This window comes from Mirounga leonina, unplaced genomic scaffold, assembly GCF_011800145.1.
Source record: "Mirounga leonina isolate KUSES-001 unplaced genomic scaffold, KU_Mleo_1.0 Mir_418, whole genome shotgun sequence".
NCBI lineage: Eukaryota > Metazoa > Chordata > Mammalia > Carnivora > Phocidae > Mirounga > Mirounga leonina.
Window position 1 is genome coordinate 22,232,135 of NW_023270739.1, and position 22,723 is coordinate 22,254,857.

At 36.7% G+C, this 22,723-nt stretch overlaps 1 protein-coding gene across 6 annotated transcripts in view; it reads left to right on the plus strand.

Moving 5' to 3' along the window:
- The window catches only part of NR2C1 (nuclear receptor subfamily 2 group C member 1), a 45,837-nt gene that overhangs the window by 2,412 nt on the left and 20,702 nt on the right, over positions 1–22,723 (plus strand). For 5 of the 6 annotated variants that reach the window (XM_034987825.1, XM_034987829.1, XM_034987830.1 and 2 more), the window contains exons 2-8: positions 7,660–7,733; positions 10,291–10,521; positions 13,434–13,515; positions 15,236–15,415; positions 16,455–16,602; positions 16,697–16,787; positions 21,101–21,285. In XM_034987825.1, coding sequence (XP_034843716.1) covers positions 7,680–7,733; positions 10,291–10,521; positions 13,434–13,515; positions 15,236–15,415; positions 16,455–16,602; positions 16,697–16,787; positions 21,101–21,285 — 971 coding nt within the window. In that variant the 5' untranslated portion in view covers positions 7,660–7,679. Of the gene's footprint in view, positions 1–4,332; positions 4,390–7,659; positions 7,734–10,290; positions 10,522–13,433; positions 13,516–15,235; positions 15,416–16,454; positions 16,603–16,696; positions 16,788–21,100; positions 21,286–22,723 lie in introns of all 6 variants that reach the window. The other variant, XM_034987827.1, reaches the window with a different exon arrangement.

Genomic DNA, 22,723 nt, shown 5'->3' on the forward strand with positions numbered 1-22,723 from the left:
AGAGCACAGACTTAAAACTTTGAATCTGAATGGAAAAAGGATAGCACCATTCATACTCTGCTTTTCTGTGGAAATAAGTAGAAATGAGATCTTGGTAAATTGGAGAAACTCAGGGCCAAAAATGCAGGACTGTTTGTTTTCTGTATGTTAATTAGCTCTGGAGCAGTAAAGACAGCATCCTCATGCTTTTTGCATTGTTCCTCAGGCTGGTGAAAATACTTAACCTTCAATGCCTAACTCAGATGTCTCTTCTATAAGGTTTTTCCAGAGCCTCCCTCTCTAGTGTGGGGTTCTGAGCTCCTCTTGTTCATTTATTGAACACTGTTCATTCAGCTTTCAGGAAATACCTCTTACCTATAAAGAAACTTAACCACTGGGATAGATATTTTCACTGACATTGAATTTTTACAACCTTTTGAAGTGGATTATATTGAATCCATTTCATTTGTGAGGAAACTGAGCCTCACAGTGAGTGACATGTAGTCATTTAATAAATAGTAAAATGGGTTTGACTTGAGGTCTATGACACTACCACCTATGTAAACTTTTGCCGTTTCTCTGTTATCACTCCTTCCTAGGATGCTTCATAGCATTTAGCACATGGTAATTTTTAAAAATCTGTTTTCTCACTAAAATATAAGCCCTGTAGGGCAAAGATCTTTTCTGCCTTGTTCACTGTCAAGTCCCAAAGTCTCACAGTGCCTGGTAAATATGTTCCAGTAAATACTTACTGAAGTTAGATGTGAATACTAGGCACTGCTAAATACTAGAGGTTCGTTGAAAACTACAGTTCTTTTCCTTAGAAGTCTATTAGAGATGGGTCATCTACACAAAGGACAGGGTGCTTTAGAGGATAAATGGGCACAAGATACAGTAGGCTAAAGATGAGGGAATGCTTACTTTCTCATTACAACTGTAGATACCCTTTCAAAAAGCAGAAAGAAGAAAGTAAGTAGCTTATAACTCTCACCTAGAAAAGTCACTTAACGTTTGAGAATGTTTATTTTTAGTCCTTGTGTGTTTTGCATGGTTAAAATCAGTTAAATAAAATTTTGTTCCTTGATCTTTGCATTTAGTTTGTCATTGGCATTTTCTCTTTGTCATTAAACATTTTCCTCATATGTTATTTTAATGAAAAGAATTTTTGTACAAATCTTTGTCTTTGCTAAGATGTTACCTCAGAAAGGCCATCTCTGACCTCTTAATTAAAAAAAAAAAAAGCGGTTCCTTTCCTGCCCCAAGCATTTTGTCACTAGTCCCTGCTCTACTTCTCTCCATTCCACTTTTTGCCATTTATTGGTATTGTGTATTTATTTGTTTGTTGTTTGTTTAACCTCATCAAAATAGAAACTTCACAAGGGGAAGTTTGTTTTAATACTATCTGCTGTATCCCTAACACTTAGAAAAATCCCTGGCCTATAGTAAGCACTCAGCAAGTATTTGTTGCATAGAATAGTGAATGAATCATTGCGTCAGTGAACCTCTTGATACACCTTGGCAAATTAACTTTTCCAGAAGGTTATAACAATTCAGACTTCCATCAATATGTGAAGAATGCTTGTTTTGCCTAATTTTTGGAGTTAAATTTGGTCTTAGAAAACAAACATTGATCTAGTGATTTCTTGGTCATGGTAGAAAGAGAAGCCATTAGCAAAGACATGAGAAACATGGTAAATTCAAGGAATTACAAGTAGTGTGTATGGCTAGAATATAAGGTTTAACAAATGACACCTCAAATCCTGTAGATAAGGGGAGGGCTTTGAAGAATATTAAGAGGTGAAATAATATTAAATACATATTTAATCTGGCAGCAAAATATTATAGTTGCGATTAGGTGAGTATTATTGGACTTCTAAGTCAAGAAATTTGGAACTAGATTGGTTGGTAGTTTGGATTGTCAGTGGTCACTGAAGTCATCCATGTTGGTGGCAGGAAAGGGACAACACTCAGTGTCAAAATTTTCGATGAACAATGGTATTAGAGCAGAAGCTGATGAATGACAGTAATAAAGTCGTTAGAAAGTATGGTATAACTTAAAAGAATCTCAGAGGAAGTATTTTTGGTGTGGGAGAAAATAAGCCTTGTTCAGAGGCCTACAACATTAGCACTGTCCTTGAGCTGTGTACATGTATACATATACATATAAATACAAGATAAATAGTTTCATGCTCATTTGCCTGTTTTGAAGTATTTTATTGTCTTCATTAAGAATAATGAATGATTCCTTTAAAAAAATATCTTTCAAATTTAGTTTTTTAAATTTAGATTCAATTAACATAATGTATTATTTGTTTCAGGGGTACAGGTCTGTGATTCATCAGTCTTACACAATTCATAGCTCTCACCATAACACATACCCTCTCCAGTGTCCATCACCCAGCCACCCCATCCCTCCCACCCGCCTCCCCTCCAGCAACCCTCAGTTTGTTTCCTATGATTAAGAGTCTCTTATGGTCGGTCTCCTTCTCTTGTTTTGCCTTGTTTCATTTTTTCCTCTCTTCACCTATGATCCTCTGCCTTATTTCTTAAATTCCACTTATCGGTGAGATCATATGATAATTGTCTTTCTCTGGTTGACTTATTTTGCTCAGCATAAATTTAATTTTCTGTAGAAAGCATCAAGACTGTATCTCTTTACTCTGTTACTGAATTCCACTTCATGAGCTTCCTCATTTTTAACTTGAAAGCTGGGAATAAAATCTGGACTGGTAACCCAAAACTAATTTGATTCTTTTCTAATGTCAGTAGTCTCTCCTCATCAGAAAGATTCTGTTTATCAATATATCAGGGTAATTGATAACGCCTAATATCTTTTTGTTTCATGAGGAAGTCTAACGGCTTCCAGTCCTTAAGGCTCCAGGCCTCAAGTTTTTAATATGGAGGATTAAAAGCTGCCTTGCCCTTGCTCCTTATGCCTTTTTATCATCTTAAAACAAAACAAAAACGTTTTGTTATGTTTAGAAAAAATTCAAAATTAATTTATTCTGTGAATTCTCTAGAAACTGTGGAGGTTGTTTTAAAACAATATGGCTATAAAACTAAATTTGTCTTTTACTAAGCTCACAGAGCAAGAAATTAGAAGGACTTTGATCTGGAAGTAGCCAAAAGGAGAACTCTTGATAGAATATTTTATAAGTATAAGGGTTTTTTACCCTTCTTTTGGGGGGGGGATTTCTCCAACTGACAGCAGAAAATTAGAATCAATGCCAAAGTAAGCTTTTTGAGCAGCTTAGTGTTCAGTGGACTTCTGATTGAAGAATTCTGTGTATCAATAGTAGAAACAAATTGAAGTGGTTGCCTGGCTCATGATGATTGTATCAATAGCCATGTCTATGCTAATCTCCCATCTTTTGGTAAATAGACCTTCCAAAAGTGGAAGTTGCCAATCCTTCCTTTCCCTCTTCCTGGCCTGCCTACAGTGATTAATTCCAGAGATAAGCACATAACCTAAGCTGGCCAATCAGAATCTATTAACCAAATTTTAAAACTGTGATTAGAGAAGACTGCTTTTCCTTTCCTGGTGCTTTACTACAAAGTAGAAAATAAGCCACATAGGTGAGAATAGAGATAATAAAAATAATAGAATAGAGATAATAAAAGAACATAGAGATAAGGAGACTCCTGACAGCATCACAAACCCAAGCTCCAGTTTTTCCCAAGGTCAGCTCTGCTTGGTCCTAGCTGTGTGTATCTTGTTTCTCCCACCCCCTGCCTTTTTGCTTAAACTAGCCGTAGTTGAGCTTTTAGCACAACCAAAGTGACTAAATGCATTATCATAAATGCCTAATTTTATGCCAAATACCTACTTCATTCTTACCCATTTTTAACATTTTCCCCTTGTAAATACTTTCATTTATCAGAGTGAATAATCCTATCCTCTGGGAATTTCTAAATTTTAGTAAAACTTAATACATTTGGATACAATTTGTAATTTATTTATTTATTGTTTTAGAGTGAGAGCACACGAGGGGGGGGGCAGGCAGAGGGAGAGAGTCTTAAGCAGGCTCCATGCCCAGTGTGGAGCCGACACAGGGCTCCATCTCACAATCATGAGATCATGACCTGAGCCAAAATCAAGAGTCTGATGCTTAACCAACTGAGCTGCCCAGGCACCCCATAATTTGTGATTAATTTAGATAGTCTGCCTCTCTTTTGCAAATGGTGGAAAAAAATTTTAATGAACAAGATTATATGATGTATTTGAATTATTTTGTGGATTTATTTACACATAAATATGTATTGTATTCCTTGATAGTTTAATGAGAAAAATAAGTAATAATGAAAATGAGATTACAGATTTGACTTTATATCATTGTGTCTGTGCCTTTCTAGACTCGAAACTTAATAAGCTGGCTTTAAGGCACATAACAGGCTTTACAAGTAGGATAGGTAAGTAGTTTCATATTGCAACGTATGCACCGTACATATCTATGTTTGGTTTGAGAGGGGTCCAAAGGGGAAAATTGTTCTTAGTCCACCTTTCTGGTCAAATCTATTCCCTAAATTCCTCTCATTTGTTTCACTCAATACAAATTTAGGTATATGCTCATTGAGGTAAGTATTTCAAAAAATTTCCCTAAGCATTGGTTTGCTAACCAGTTTGGATTATATGGATCTATAAAACAATATGAGATAAGGGCTCTAGACAACTGCAGTAATGCGGAAAGTTTATATACAAAGAAGTAGAAAGAGGCACCTGGGTGGCTCAGTCAATTAAGCATTCGACTCTTGATTTTAGCTCAGGTCATAATCTCAGGGTTGTGAGATCGAGCTCCACATTGGGCTCTGTGCTAGGCATGGAGCCTACTTAAGATTTTCTTTACCTCTCCCTGTGCCCCTTTCCCTCCAAAAATAAATAGAAAGAAGTAGAAAGTTGATGTATTGGATCACAAAATGGAATCTACCAAATACATGCATGTGTACGTTTTTCTGAAGAGGGTGTATAGCTTTTGTCAGATTCTCTAAGCTTAGAGTTTGTAACTCCAGAAGTTAGGAATCCGGTATCATTTCCTGCTCTTTTCTTCAGAAGCAAAAAAGAAAAAAAAAAATCCGAATATCCCTGAATTCAGTACTCAAGAATACTATTCCAAGCATATTAACATTCAAATCCTTTAGCATTGTACTACCTGTAGCATTGCTGATGACAAAGTATACAATTAAGCATGAACCTATGCATTCATATATGTATACCATGCACATAGGTGCATCACACATAATACCCTAATACTCTTTGGTCTCTGGCTAAAATGATAGTTGATTTAGTGTAACTGTTTGCTCATATAATAGCACTGAGATTTGACTTCAGTCCTTTCTATTCATACACTTTTAAGTAGTCAAACTATAATATATATAAATAGTTTATCTGCCAAAGTTTTCATTATGAAGTAGCTTCTTTGGGTCTGATGTGCTGATAACACTGTTGATTTTAGGATTTCTGGAAAAGATTCCTTTAAACTGGCTTTTTGTTTTCTACTTAAAATGAATTTTTTGTGTATGGTAATACTTGTAGGTAAAATTTAGAAGAAACAGACACTTACTTAGTCCGTGAAAAATAAGTCTGCATTCTACCCCTGTTCCAAAACTTCCAGTTCTCCCTGGAGGTAGTCACTATAATCATTTTCTTTGGTGTTCATTCAGCTAGTTTTTCTTCTCTCTAGGTAACATTTTAAAGCTTTCCTTACATATATCGTGCGTGTTTCCTATTAGATTTGTGCCTAAGTGTTATGGGCTGCCCCCCCCCCAGAATTCATATTGAAGTCCTGGCCCCCAGTACCTCAGAATGTGACTGTATTTAAAGGCCATGAGGCCTTTAAAGAGATAACTGAGTTAAAATGAGGTCATTAGGGTAGGCCCCAATCCAATGTGACTGTTATCCCTATTAAAAGAGATTACAACACAGGCACAGAGGGAAGACATGTGAAGAGACAAAGAGAAGACAGCCATCTAAAAGCCAAGGAGATAGGTCTCAGAAACCATCCCTATTTGACAGCTTGTCTCAGAGTTCTAGCCTCCAGAATTGTGAGAAAATTAATTTTTTAAAAATTTATTTTAGAGAGCTCATGCAAGCTCGGGGAGGGGAGAGGGGTAGAGGGAGAAAATCTCCAGGAGACTCTTGAGCTGAGCATGGTGTTTGATCTCATGACCCTGAGATCATGACCTGAGCAGAAACCAAGAGTCAGTTGCTCAACTGACTGAGCCAACCAGGCGCCCCCGTGAGAAAATTAATTTTTGTTGTTTGAACTACCCAGCGAGAAGTAATCCTGTTAGCCTTTGTTATGTCAGCCCTAGCAAACCAATATGGATTTTGGTACTGGAAAGTAGGGTGCTGCTGTAACAAATGCCTAAAAATTTAGAACTGGGAAATGGATAGAGGCTGGAAGAGTTTTGAGATGCATGCTAGAGAAAGCCGGAATTGCCTTGAAGAGATTGTTGGTAGAAATATGGATGCCAAAGGCAATTTTGGTGAGGGTTCAGAAAGAAAAGAGAACTGTAGAAGAGCCGTTCTCTTAAGAGATACACAGATAGCTTCGTGAACAGAATGTTGATAGAAATAATAAACATTAGGGGCGCCTGGGTGGCTCAGTTGGTTGGGTGTTGGACACTGGTTTCAGCTCAGGTCATGATCTCATGGGTTGTGGGATCAAGCTCTGCTTGGTGCTTCGTGCTCAGTGCTCAGCTGGGAGCCTGCTTGAAAATTCTCTCCCTCTGCCCCTCTCTCCACGCATGGGCACTCTCTCTCTCAAATAATAAATAAATCTTAATAATAATAAAGGGGCACCTGGGTGGCTTAGTCGGGCCTCTTTGAATCTTTCTCCCCTTTCCTTGAAGGATAACAGATGTTTGAAACTGAATAGCTCTACTGGCCCATCTAGAAGAATCACACAAGTCCGAAAATTTTTCTTCATTTCATCCCATCTGTGTCTCCTTCATTCCAAGCTGGCATCGTTTCTGCTGATATAAAATTCTCAGAAATCTTACTGCCTTCCCTGCAATTCATGGGGGTGGAGGCCTAGAGGACTCAGGCCCAGGGAGCAGCTCTGTTTCCTCAGTTGGTTCCAGAGAGGGTGAAGCCACTGCTTTTCAATCTAGTGAGAAATAGTTGAATAAAGCTAAATATTGAGCATTGCTTTTAGTACAACCAAAGTGAATTTATGACAGATATTATATAATGTGACAAAGTCAGAAATAATTTTTGTGTTCTTGTCTGATAGAAAAAGCAAAAGTCAAAGTCAATGCATTAATCTTTCAGTCTCTCAAGTCCATTTGGAGAAAGTTTTACCTTAAATGCAAATTAACCTTAATATTTAAGAAACTGCCACTAATGAACAGTCACATAATTCTGGAGAAATCTTTCCTTCTGAACGAATGCAATTCTTTTGTCAGTTTTTACAGTATATTTATAAAAGAGTGTGTCAAGTAAATAGATATTTTCAAAATATATAAAAGAATAATTTCATGAACCCCTCTATAAACTTCATCAGTTTTCAATAATTGTCAGTGCATGGCCAGTCTTGTTTTGTTTATTCTGTCCTTCCCCCACCCACCCCAACTGGATTATTTTGAAATAAATCTTAGCTATCATGTGATTTCATTTGTAAATTCTTCAGTATATATGTTTTATGAGTACAATTGTGAAAGGGCATCTTTTTATTCTGGCAGGACATTTTGGCAATTAGAACATGGCAACCATAGAAGAAATTGCACATCAAATTATTGAACAACAGATGGGAGAGGTATGTTTGATTTACAGTTCATTTGCGGATCCATCAAACCTATTTAAATCAAATGTATAGGGGCGCCCGGGTGGCTCAGTCGGTTAAGCGGCTGCCTTCAGCTCAGGTCATGATACCATGGTCCTGGGATGGAGCCCCGCATCGGGCTCCCTGCTCGATGGGCAGCCTGCTTCTCCCTCTCCGCTACTTGTGCTCTCGCGCATGCTCTCTCTATCTCTCTCAAATAAAATCTTTTAAAAAATAAATCAATCAAATGTATATGCTAGGTTCTGAAGGTACAGAAATAAAAGATCCTTGCAACTTTCAGGTAGCTTTAAATCTAGTGGGAGATAGTCAGATCATCTCACAGTCACAATACGGTGGTAAGGTCTCTAACAGATGGCTGTGTAGAGTGTTACGGGAGTGCAGAAGAAAGCCAGCTAACAACGAGTTGTGGAGGGGTGATGAGACCTGGAACAGTGACGCCCAGTTCCTTAGTAAGAGGTACCATAATCCAGAGGCTTTCAGAGTATCTTCTGGGGACTCTTCACAGAGGGTCAGCAAGGTCAAAACCATTTTCTAATAATACTGAAATGTTCATTGCCCTTTTTCCCCCAGGGGCTGCCTGCCATGTAATGATATGGTATGATGAAACATGTCAACATATAAAAGATGTACCTCACTCAGTGGGCCAGTGTGATATTACGAAATCACTGACAAGTGAAGGATCCATTCAAATTACAGGATAGATCAACGGATTCTGATACAGTTTCTGGTTTCACATTACAACTAGCCTTTAAAAAGCTACCACTTGTCGAGTTTGAATGTGCTATCAAAGAACTGCCACACGTTGCATGCACCTAAAGCTCTTCTCTAAGAAATAAGTTTGTCAGCCATTAGAATTTTGTTTACTTCACAGTAATAATACTGATAGAAATAATCCACAGTGAAGCCTACAACAGCTTAAGCTTTACATGGTAAAATTTGTTATAAACTGATTCAAATTCACATCTTAGAGGTAAAATTGAAAATTGTTAGGGGAAGATAGTGCTGGAAATAACCTATGTAAAATAAAATTGACAGCAGTGAAAAGTACACCCAGAAAAATAAGACATGCTGGCAATAATGGTCAACAAAGAAGACTCAAATTGGCAGCAGCTATAATCAGTACGGTTCTACTCTAGACAAAAACTGATGAGTAATTCAGAACTTTGTTGTAATTTTTGCATAGAAAAGAATCTTGAAAATAACTTCAGGGAAATGGAAAAAAGTAGGAAACAAACCAACTTTGCCATTTTAAATTTGAACCAAGGGATTAAATTGGCTTAATGAGTTTACTCTGTAAAATATTTGCTCAACAACAACAAAAGCCCTCAGTGCTGGGCTGGTTCTCTTTATTCCTGAACTTGCTCTTCCCTAGGCTTCTCCAACTCAGTAGATAGCAATCCTGTCCTCCCAATTGCTCAGAGCAAAATTTGCTAGTCATCCTTGACTCTTCTCTCCTTATATTCCACATCTAGTCCATCAGCATATCTTGTCACATTTCCCTTCATAAAATATCCCAAATCCAATCATTTTTTCCTCCAGCATGGCTATTACCCTGTCCCCTGCCAGCATCTCTGCCCGTATATAATTCCCAGATATTGCCAGTGTGTGAGCAATAGCATCCTTTCTGGTCTTCCTTAATTCTTCTCTTGAACATCACAGGCTAGTCTACACACTAAATCTAGAATTACCCTTTTTGAAAAAGATCTTGCTACTCTGCTCCGTGACCTTCCAATGGATCTCCATTTCACACAGGAGGAAATCCAGATTTTGTAGTCCTTACGAAGCCCCATACCACGTGGCTCCTGCTGTCGCTCAGATCCCGTCTTTTACCATAATCCCTTCTGCCACTCTGTCTCACGCACATAGCTCTCTTGCAGTGTCTCTTGCCTCAAATGTGTGAAACACTGCCCCACAACCTTCTCCCTGTGTCCCAGGTAAAGGATGCACTTCCTCCAGCTAGTCCTAAGCTTTGGTCTGCTACTTCACTCGGGTCTGTGCAAAAATGTCATCTCCTCATGGCTTTTGTTCCATCAGTGACTGTCACCATCTCTACCCTGCTTGATTTTTTCTTTGTAGCACTTGATACCATCTGACAATATTATTTGCTTGTTTGTTTTTTATCTGCCTTTCCTCACTAAAATAAAAGCTTTATGAGAACAAAGGTTTTGTTTTGTTTATTGCTATATTCCAGGACCCAGAACAAACAGTGCTTGGCAATTGGAATGCACCCAATAAACATTTGTCTAAATGGAAGGTGGGAGGGAAGGGGAAAGAAGGAATCAAAATAGGTCCAAATGTTTTTACTATTGTACCTTTATTTGCACATTTGTTTTTCTATAGGATGGGATTTTGTGGGAGTAGAATTGCTAGTTTAAAAGGTATGTATGTATGTATGTGTACTGTATTGAATATATATGTAATGGTATGCTTTCCTAGCTTTGTCTGAAGGTAGGAGAAAATTGTGCCCTTAAAGAGAAAAAAAAAAAAAAGATAAGTTGAATTGATTACTAATTTGACGTGATTGTGTTAGATTGTTACCGAGCAGCAAACTGGCCAGAAAATCCAGATCGTGACGGCACTTGATCATAATACACAAGGCAAGCAGTTCATTCTGACAAATCACGATGGCTCTACCCCAAGCAAAGTCATTCTGGCCAGGCAAGATTCCACTCCAGGGAAAGTTTTCCTCACTACTCCAGATGCAGCAGGTGTTAATCAGTTATTTTTTACAACTCCTGATCTGTCTGCACAACATCTCCAGGTAAATAACTTCAGAGTGTCTTTTCATCTTACACTTGAAAGAATTAAAAAGCACGTCATAAGTATAAGTCCTAATGTTAAGACTTTATGTCCTCCGTGGTCCGTAGGAAAAAAAATGTTGCATAAGATTATGTGCTGTGCAGATTATCTGTGGTGACTGCCCTCTCTTATCTGCCACTGTACTTTTCCTCACGCACCCTCACATCCATATATTTTGGGGGGGTTGTTAGTTGCATATAGTAAGATTCACTCTGATTAGTTTGCCCAGGAAAGGGTTTTACAAAGGGTATAGAGAACTCACAGAATTGTTGGGAAGGCTGAAGATAACAGCTCCAGGTCAGGTTTCCAAGAATAACCACTCAGAGGTGCTGCAGAACTGGCTTCTAAGAGACCTGCTGCTTTTGCATGTTTAGGAAACTGCCAAATTAAGAGCCTCTTCTGTGGTAGCATCACTTCCCAAGACGACGCTTAACCTGGGCAACAAGAAGCTGCCAAACCAAGAAGTCGGTATTATGGCTGCATCTTTGTCACTTTGCCTCCTTGGTCGTCATTTCTATTTTCCTTGATGTAGCAGACAGCTTTATCCCCAGCGTCTGCTTTAACACTGAAATTCAGTCAGTGGTCTAGATTAACTTCACATCATTTTAATTTTTGCTAGTTATATATTTTTTGAAGAGTTAAGGCTTATACACACTGCATGCCTGTGATTATGTAGATAATTTTCACTGCTGGTTGCTGTGATTGAACACAAATCCAACAAACCCTTAAGTTTGCCTTCAGAGACTTTTCGGTGGAGTGCCCACTTAAAATTGAATTCTCTATTTTGTGATGAAAACCTGATCAAAGAAAGTTTCTTTTAGGATTGAAAAACTAATTCATAAAATACAAAATTTTGCCTGTATGTCCTGATAGATTCTATTACTCTTCTAATTGCATTATTTATATTACTTTTAGAAGCAGTTAAGGTAAAAAGTGGTTGGGATTTATAAGAAGTTATTTTATCAACAAGACAGAAGTCACTAAAAGTGTAACATCATGAATACCTTAATTTCTTTTTATCAACAGATTTGATTTTTTAGAACAGTTTTATAGTTGCAGAAATATTGAGCAGTTAGTACAGAGTTTCCATATAACCTCTCAACACAATTTCTCCTATTAACATTTTATATTAATATGATACCTTTATTATGATTAGTGAACTAATTTTGATATATTATTAACTAAAATCCATAGATGTTTTTAGCTTTCCCTGATTTTTACCTAATACTCTTTTTGGTTTCAGGATACCATATTACATTTAGTCATCATGTCTCCTTAGATTCCTGTTAGCAGTGATAGTTTCTCAGACTTTCCTTGTATTTGATGACCTTGACGATTTTGAGGTGTACTGGTCAGGTATATTGTAGATGGCCCTGCTATGGGACTTTGATTACTGTTTTTCTCATGATTAGACTGGGATTGTTGGTTTTGGTGAGGAGGATCACAGAGGTTAAGTGCCATTTTCATCACATATCAAGTGTACTTAACTATCTTCATGTTTATAACTGGTGACATTGATCTTTACCACCTGGCTGAAGTAGTGTGTATCAGATTTCTCCACTGTAAAGTTACTCTTTTTTAAAAAAAATTCTGTTTCAAGAAAAAAAGATAATATTGGTATTTTGCCTACTTTATGGATCACCTCTCAGGGCAAAGAAATAGAAACAGGTACAGGATAAAATTCCCCTGGGCCAAGAAGACTGAATTTCTGATCTAGTGACCTAAAGGATGTGGGCAAGTCCCTTAATCTCTCAGTATTTCTTCTACCCTTAGGAATAATAGATAAAAGATTAGCACCATTCACAATAGATGTGCTAAGGAAGAGTGATGCCTTTCATAGATGCTTTCAAAGGACAGCCTATTTTTTTTTAAGTTTCTGTTAAAGACTAATTTTTATGATGATATAAGAAGAAATGATGCTATTAGAACATAGCAAGGGACAGCTGTTTTAAGGACTGTTTGAAGTTTTTAAAATCAGAATTACTCCTGAAGGCATTCACACCCCTAAGAGAAGAAAAAGAGTCAAAGTGGAGGTTAGTTTGTGGGTTGTTTTAAAGCCAGGGGAGGTGATATGGTGAATTCCCTATCACATTTTTGGGATTGAATCAATTTGTTCACGTTTCAAAAGATTGAAAAAAAAATTATTAAAAGATTAGAAGATAAACCTAAAAGAAGAAACTAGTGTTTCTTTTACAGCATTATATTAGCCATAACTAGTGATTAGCTCTTTATATAATTTATAAAGAGGGTTTGTAATTTGCCCAAGGCCTCTCCACCCAGTCCCACTAACCTGCTACCGTTTATCAGACTCTACAGCCCACGCTGTCAACGATTATACTAAGATCCAAATCTTAGACAACTCATCGATGAAAAGTTTATCAATCATTTCCATAATTATAAATAAATAACAAAAAATTTTTAAGTACTTTCTATTTTAAAAATTCAGTTATCTTTTTATGCTGTTATAGCTTATTTTTCCACGTGGAAAAATTTTGAGCTGTTCAAAGACACGTCATGATAGGGCTGATAATTGCTGCAGTAATTTGATGTGTTGAATGAATAACAAATAATAAGTGCTTAATAGGTAAGATACATTAAATACTCATGTATTTGAGTGTTTAACAGTATTTAATGAGATTGTTATGGAACAAATTTAAAAGGTATTCTGATCTTTGCTTCTAATAACATTGAAATTTTTACTTATATATAAAGAAAATTAACAGTAGTTTAATTGATATATGCATAATAGAGTTCAAAGTTCCAGAATAACTTATGAGAAAGCAAGCAATAATTAAGACCGTTCTTTTACATTTTAACTAAGAGTGTTATTAACAAATTATTGTTTCGTTTTTTGTTTTGGGGGGTTTTCTTTAGCTCTTAACAGATAATTCTTCCCCAGACCAAGGACCAAATAAGGTTTTTGATCTTTGCGTAGTATGTGGAGACAAAGCATCAGGTAACATTTTAAAAATAGCCTTCTGTATGTGTTGTGTTGTTAAAATAACTACCACACTACCATGTTTCTTCTTCTGAAAGTAAAAAGAGCATGTTGTTTTTACAGTTCCTATTTGAGGCCTATAAAATTTAACTGATTTCCCCCCAAAGCTTTTTATTCACCCAAAGATTATTTTTTTACTTGAATACAATTTAATTTGATCTTGCAATTACATAAAATGTATATTTTGAAGAACTGTGAAAAACAGTTTTGCTTTAAAAACAAAAAAAAGATTTGTTTATTTGGGCGGGTGGGGGAGCAGAGAGAGAGGGAGAGAAACTCAAGCAGACTCCACACTGAGCATGGAGCCCCACACGAGGCTCAGTGTCCTGACCCTGAGATTATGATCTGAGCCAAAACCAAGGGTCAGGGGCTTAACCAACTGTGCCACCCAGATCCCCCAAAGAGTTCTGCTTTTTATTTTTATTTATTTTTTAAAGATTTTATTTATTTGACAGAGACAGAGATAGTGAGAGCAGGAACACAAGCAGCGGGAGTGGGAGAGGGAGAAGCAGGCTTCCCCCCGAGGAGGGAGCCCGATATGGGACTCGATCCCAGGAACCTGGGATCATGACCTGAGCCGAAGGCAGACGTTTAACAACTAAGCCACCCAGGCACCCCAAGAGTTCTGCTTTTTAAATGTAAACTGAATATGTGGAAATTTTTCTTGAAAGTAAAATCAGTTTTGTCAAAGCAATTGCTTAAAAATGAGTTGTGGTCCTTAATAATACATAACATTAAGTTGTTAACTTACCTGCTGAGCCCTGTTGCTAGTCCAGGAATATAGAGTAACTTAAATTATTGAGATGGAAAAGCTCTGGTTACTCTTTATTTAATGCTGTGCATAACTGAGCAGCATTTCTCCAAGTACTATTACTAATACTCAGGGTTATGTCATTTTAGTTATGTTCATTGTTATTTTATGCCAGGAAAGCACCCATGTTCACTCATATATAATCTTTAATCTTTTCCATAGCTTTATTGCAAAAATCTCACACTACAACTTTTCCCAGAGTATGTTCAATTTAATAGATGTTGTATTAAAGAAATGGCCTGTGAAGTGGTAGGTTAATCAAAGTGTGACAGATTTCTTCAGATTACTATAGCGGTACCTGGGAGGCTCAGTTGATTAAATGTCTGACCCTTGATTTTGGCTCAGGGTCGTTAGATCAAGCCCCATGTAGGCTCTGTACAGGGCGTGTAGCCTGCTTAAGATTCTTTCTCTCCCCCTCCCTCTATCCTTTCCCACCCCACCCCTCAAAAAAGAGAATACTATAGCTCAAATATTAATTGATGTATCTTTTTTCCGAGCAGAGTTTTCAGAATAAAATATCTTTATATAACATATAAGAGAATTATAATTTGTAAGTGATCTCAGAAGTGAAAATAGTGTTTACTTATGGTGTCATGGATGGTTTTGTTTTTTCTCTTTCCGAAATTTTTCGTATCATTGTTAAAGTTACTTTACAGAATGAAAAATTCATATTATTTAATATATTTATCAAAGAATATGGTTGTTTCATTCTCTGTTTAGTAACTCCTAAAAAAATTTTCCATGTCACAAACTCAAAAATCATTTCATCACATATATTATTGTTACTTAAAGGGAAGAAATGGGCTTATTTCTATTTCTGTTCTAAAATATGTGACTTTTGTGTTTCCTTAAACATCTTGTCTCTAGGGCGTCATTATGGAGCAGTAACCTGTGAAGGCTGCAAAGGATTTTTTAAGAGAAGCATCCGAAAAAATTTAGTTTATTCATGTCGAGGATCAAAGGACTGTATTATCAATAAACACCATCGAAACCGCTGTCAATACTGCAGGTTACAGAGATGTATTGCGTTTGGAATGAGACAAGACTGTATGTATTAGCTTTAAAGGAGAAAATAATTTTAAGAATTCAGGCAACCTCTAGAAGTATGTCAAAATTAACACAATATGTCAATATATATGCTTTTTAATTTACAGATTTCCAACTAACAGTTTAGAAATGTGTACATATGCACGTATTTTTTATTCAACAAGATACTCATCGAATGCCTATATGCTATGCATGTATGTATGTTTGAACATGGTTTTTTAAAAAAAGCACAACTAACTAGATGCCAGTTTAGTTTCCGATTAAACTACTAAGGTGATAAGTAGGGTAGCTAATATTAATTGAGCTCTCACCATGCCTAACTCTGTGTATAGCATATGAATTATTTATTCCTATAGTAAAACACCACGCACTAGGTACTACTCTTACCCATTTTACATTTGAGTAAACAGATTTAGTAACTTGCCCAAGGTCACATAACTAATAAGTGGCAGAACTTGGATCTGAATCTTGGCAGGTTTTTTTTTCCCTCAGAAAATGTACATTTAACAACTAAACTATACTATCTCCTAAGTATGAAATAAAATTCCTATAAAATAAGTGAAGTACACTACCTATATTTTATAAATGAAGATTAAACGGTTGAATTACTTCTCAAAAATCTCCTTGCTCTTAACTAAAAAAAGACTTAACTTTTTGTGGCTCTCTATTACTATTGTTTTCAATTGGTCAAATATTATTTTTTTAACTCTCACATAGATAGGTAAGAGACTCCTATCTTCAGTTTTTCCTTCTTGACAGTATCTTTTCCTTCTTGACAGTGGACTTTTAAAAAATAAGAATTTCTCTACATTTCTACCACAGCTGGGTCAGGGAGAGAAGAGAGCGAGAGATGCAAATAACTATTCTGAAGCAACTTTGTTGAAGTTGGAAATAATTTCTAAAGATTAAGAATTACCTTTAGAGTTCACTTATGGTAACTCGTCTCCCATGAGCAGTGAGCACTGCTGACCGAGTGGTTACATTTATAATTGCCTATAAATTCCACACTGTGGTGTAATAGTTTAATGCATTTTTGTAGCTGTTCAGTGTGAAAGAAAACCTATTGAAGTATCACGAGAGAAATCTTCCAACTGTGCCGCTTCCACAGAAAAAATCTACATCCGAAAAGACCTTCGGAGTCCATTAGCTGCAACTCCAACGTTTGTAACAGATAGCGAAACTGCACGGTATAGTAAAAACAAGCAAAACATACAGTAGAGCTGGTCATTTGTTTTTCTTCCCAGTGAAACTAAGGCTAAAATTTGTACTTGTTTGTTACAGGTCAGCAGGACTGTTAGATTCAGGAATGTTTGTGAATATTCACCAGTCTGGAATAAAAACTGAGTCAACTGTGCTGATGACACCAGATAAGGTGTGTTTAGTGCAATTAATTTAAAGCTTAAATTTTTTTAAGCTTTAAATATTTCTTTTTCCTTTTCTTAATCTCCGCAATTACTTTGGTTAATTGATCTGGTCTTAAATATTCCTATTACAAACTGCTTTCTTTTTTAATATAAATGATCAACTATTCGATAGTGTCAAATGGCAGCTAAAACAATTTAGTAACAAATTTGTGCCTTTATTCAAGGGAAAACAATCCATAGATCAGGAGAGCACTCTTGCTGAGGGATTTCGGGCAAGAGTGAGTTTTAGAGAACATTAGAAGCAGCAATATGGAAATGGCCTTATTGGCTAGGAGCTGGAAGATCTCCTTGTAAGGCTGGTGGGTCCTGTTTCTTAGGGAAAGGTGAGCTAGTTAAAGTGGAGTTGCGGATTGCGATTGGTGTATGTTAGGTTTCCTTAACAGGTGTTTCCTGTAAGTGCTTGCTGACTTGGGTTTAGATTTGTGACCAGGGGGCGCCTGGGTGGCTCAGTTGGTTAAGCGACTGCCTTCGGCTCAGGTCGTGATCCTGGAGTCCCTGGATCGAGTCCCACATCAGGCTCCCTGCTCGGCAGGGAGCCTGCTTCTCCCTCTGACCCTCCCCCCTCTCATGTGCTCTCTGTCTCTCTCATTCTCTCTGTCTCAGATAAATAAATAAAATCTTTAAAAAAAAAAAGATTTGTGACCAGGATAGCTTCCATTTTGTGTGTCCTCATATATGAATAACTATCAGTAGGAATGTTCATTATTCCACTAGGACAATTACAGCTTCAAAATGGAAGTGACAGACAAAAGTCTTCTAGGTTTCTTTCATCTCAAAAGCCCTCAGAAATGGAAATTTATATTAAGTGCAAAATTCCCTTTTTTTTTTTTAAGATTTATTTATTTATTTGAGAGAGAGCATGAGCAGGAGGGAGAGGGAGAGAGAATCTCAAGCAGACTCTATGCTGAGCACGGGGGCTTGATCCATGACCCTGAGATCATAACCTGAGCCGAAACCAAGAGTCCGACGCTTAACCAACTGCACCACCCAGGTGCCCCAAGTGCAAAATTCTTAATATTTCTTTTATGCTCCCCTACAGATTTTACAGTAACAAAATACTTAAAATATTTCAGGTGAAGAGAAATTCCTAGCATACCTTTTAATCAAAACATTGACTTGAGTCAAGAGTAGGAATAGGATTGCAAGAGCTTTCATTACGTGTCTGAGTTATCTGGTTTCTTTTAAAGGTTGGAGTCCTCTTTGAGCAAGGAGTCTCAAGGAAAGAAGGTTTATTTCTGCAGTGTTCAGAAACCCCTTATGAGAACAAAAAGAAAAATTTCTCCTGAAGACTCTTATCTAGAAATAGATTTTAGGGAGCCTATGATTAGTATTTCTCTCAGCCTGTAATGTGATCTGGTTTTATATAAACTATAAGATTATTCATCCAGTTTATGGCCAGATTTATTATACATTTGTTTGATATTCTAAAGGCACTCTTTTTTATTTTTTATGTTGTTAGTCACCATACATTACATCATCAGTTTTTGATGTAGTGTTCCGTGATTCATTGTTTGCATATAACACCCAGTGCTCCATTCAGTACGTGCCTCCTTAATACCCATCACCAGGCTAACCCATCCCCCCACCCCCCCTCCCCTCTAAAATCCTCAGTTTGTTTCTCAGAGTCCATGGTCTCTCGTGGTTCGTCTCCCCCTCCGATTTCTCCCCACTTCATTTTTCCCTTCCTGCTATCTTCTCTCTCTCTCTTTTTTTTTAACGTATAATGTATTATTTGTTTCAGAGGTACAGGTCTGTGATTCAACAGTCTTACACAATTCACAGCGCTCACCATAGCACATACCCTCCCCAATGTCTATCACCAGCCACCCCATCCCTCCCACCCCCCACCACTCCAGCAACCCTCGGTTTGTTTCCTGAGATTAAGAATTCCTCATATCAGTGAGATCATATGATACATGTCTTTCTCTGATTGGCTCATTTTGCTTAGCATAATACCCTCCAGTTCCAGCCACGTCGTTGCAAATGGCAAGATTTCGGGTTTTTTGATGGCTGTGTAGTATTCCATTGTGTGTGTGTGTACACACACACACCACATCTTTATCCATTCATCTGTCGATGGACATCTGGGCTCTTTCCATCATTTGGCTATTGTGGACATTGCTGCTGTAAACACTGGGGTGCACGTACCCCTTCGGATCCCTACATTTGTATCTTTGGGGTAAATACCCAGTATTCTTAAGGCACTCTTAATACTTGAGCTCTGGAATCAAATTTCATCTGCCACTTACTAGCTGTATAACCTTGGGCAAGTTATTTGACCTCTCAGTGCTTCAGTTTCCTTCCTCATCTGTAAAGTAGGGCAAATACGAGTGTCAACCATACAGGTTGAGCGTTAGCATTTTGTCATTAAGTGGGGAGATTTGACCTTTTACCATATATTTTGGAATTAGAAGATTTTGCTTCGCTTTATATACGTGATTCAAAGTTAGGATGGTAGTTACGATTGCACTGACATATTAACTCCTTTAGGAAAGGAAGACAACTAAGTTTTGTTGAGAAATTATTTGCCCAGACACTACTTTTCTATATGTCTTTGTATTGAATTATAATAACCTTGTGTGTAAGTTTCTGACTAACAATCACAAGATGAGGTCTTTTCACATTGCTAAGAGTCCTCATTGGCAAAAGTTTAATCTAGCTAGATAGGCATGTTAGAAAATGGAAGCAAATAGCTAGGTTTAAGTTTTAGTTGAATTTAAAACACTTAAGTGTTAACTCCTTTTCCTCATGTATACGAAGCCTGGAACAGTGGTTAAGAGCACAGGCTTTCCCATCAGACCTGACTTCCCAGTCTTGCCTCCACCATTTGCTGCTGCAGTGGCAATGGATTCTTGTCAGTAATAAAGGGATGATGACTCCTATTTCACAGGGTTGTTATGAGGATTAAATAAAATACGTGTATTAGTAGGAACCAAGTAAGAATTCCACACAACTGGTAGGTTTCTCAGTAAATGATTCTGGGACCATTCATTAATTTAGGAAGCACAAAAATTGTTTCATTCTGTTCATTAACACCAATTTCACATAAACTGAAGAATTGATAAAACATGAAACATCAAGGAAACATGTATTTTCTTAGGATTAAAAACACTACAAACCGTAAAGGAAGAATTAAATTTCATTAAAGGATTCAGTCAGTTGGCCATAGAAGGCAATTGAAGGGACTCTCATTAGGTTAGAATGGAATAATTTGAGTATTTAAAAAAGAATGATTCATTGAAACACATCAAATATATAAAAATCTATGAATTTAAAGTGATACTTAAAACTCACCTGTTACCAGTAGAGGTTGCTAAGGGCATTGACTCATTGCTCTGAAAATTGATAAAGAAAAATCAAGCATCTATCTGCCTTTCCCACAGAAATTATATTTCTGGGTAGTCAAACAGTTAAGGAGAGAGAATACTTTTTCACAAAATAATTATAGCTAATTAGTGTATAAAGAATATATACATGATTAACAAAAATAAAAACTAAAGGCAAATGGGAAAATGTGCAGTATATAGCAAAAGCCCATTATCTTGGGTGCATGGGTGGCTCAGTCCGTAAGCATCTGCCTTCGGCTCAAGTCATGATCCCAGGATCCTGGGATCAAGTCCCGTGTCAGGCTCCCTGCTTTGCAGGGAGTCTGCTTCTCCCTCTGACCCTCCCTCCACTCGTTCTCTCAATCTCTCTCTCTCTCTCAAATAAATAAAATCTTAAAAACAAAAACCATTATCTTAAATATGAGATTTTTCATTTACACAGCACCTGGTATTTAACATATACCAGTGACTGGTAAAAGTTGGCATTCTAAGAATTCTGTTCAGTAATACACATTTACCTTTTTTTCTTTTCTCAGTAATACTAATTTTAATACATTCTGTACAACTTTATAGTTCATATAGTGAGTTTTGGAAATTGTCAGGATTTTAATTCTAAAAGAACTTAAAAGATCATCTAAGATCCGTTTACAGAGGAAGGGATTGTTGATGTGACTAGATTAGTCATTAAGTACAGTTTTTGGTTTAATGTAATTTTTGTATAAACATTTCCTAGGAAATGTACCTGATGTTTTTAAACTTATATTTTCCTCAGGAAGTTTCTGAAAGCTCAGAGCTCTTTGATTTTACTTTCTAGGCTTCAGTTATCTTAGAAGTACTTTAATTTTGGCATTTCATAATCTAGAATTGGATATTTCAGACAAAAAGTTCTCTGTTCCAATTTGCAGATTTTAATACTTTTTTTTTTTTTTTTAAAGGCTGAATCATGTCAGGGAGATTTAAGTACATTGGCCAGTGTGGTTACATCATTAGCAAATCTTGGAAAAACTAAAGATCTTTCTCAGAATAGTAATGAAATGTCTATGATTGAAAGCTTAAGTAATGGTGATACCTCTTTGTGTGAATTTCATCAAGAAATGCAGACGAATGGTGATGTTTCAAGGTAAGGTCTGTTTTGATCTTATTAGTATGTCTTACAATATTCTTACGTTGAATACTATTTACAGAAGTTTCAGAAAACAAGTATTTCTGTTAGACTTAGAAAATCTAAAGCATAGTTTTAACTGAAAAAGCACATTCAAGAATTGTAAAATGTTACTCAGCAGGTTACATTCTAAATAATGAGCAATAAATGAATATTATAAGCTTAGAAATGTAGTCATAAAATTTAGGAATTTTTTGGGGCGCCTGGGTGGCTCAGTCGTTAAGCGTCTGCCTTCGGCTCAGGTCATGATCCCAGGGTCCTGGGATCGAGCCCCGCATCGGGCTCCCTGCTCGGCAGGAAGCCTGCTTCTCGCTCTCCCACTCCCCCGCTTGTGTTCCTGCTCTCGCTTTCTCTCTCTCTCTGTCAAATAAATGAATAAATAAATCTTTAAAAAAAAAAAAAATTTAGGAATTTTTTTCTTGCTAAAGGTGATATTTTATCTTCTGTGTATTTATTTTTTTTTTAGATTTCCCCATACTTTTTTTTTATTATGTTATGTTAATCACAGTACATTACATCATTAGTTTTTGATGTAGTATTCCATGATTCATTGTTTGCATATAACACCCAGTGCTCCATGCAGAACGTGCCGTTTTTAATACCCATCACCAGACTAACCCATCCTCCCACCCACCTCCCCTCTAGAACACTCAGTTTTTCAGAGTCCATCATCTTTCATGGTTCGTCTCCCCCTCCGATTTCCCCTCCTTCATTCTTCCCCTCCTATCTTCTTCTTCTTCTTCTTTTTTAACATGTATTGTTTGTTTCAGAGGTACAGGTCTGTGATTCAACAGTCTTGCACAATTCACAGCACTCACCATAGGACATACCCTCCCCAGTGTCTATCACCCAGCCACCCCATATCTTCTGTGTATTTAAACATTTGTCTTACCCCAGGCAGCCATGTTCATTTTCCCCACCAATTTTTAATGATGAAAATAGATTTAAAACACTTAATTGAATCAACTACAATTTTAAGTTACACTTCGGGAAACTTATGTGAGAATTCTATTTTTCATTCTCTTTATATTAATACATGGGATGTAGAAACTGGATCTCTTCAGGCTTTTTTTCACACTGTTCATCATCTAAATGTTGAGGAAACTGCATTTAAGAGTCTCAATAAGTACTTTGTTGAACATGAGATTTTAAGTAACTCTTTAAAAGGCCTCTCATTGAAAAATATGGGGAGCTATTTTAAATAATTATTTGCTAAAATTAGTTCATTATTTGCCAACATTAGTTCATTATTTGCCATCCTAATCTCAAATTCTGACAGATGTAGCTGTGTTAACACAAGTTTTAAAATATTTTCTGAATTTTTAAATAAAATCTGTGTTGTGTAGAATGCAGTAAAGTTGACATAAGTTCTTGCCCTTATTCTTTCTAAATAACT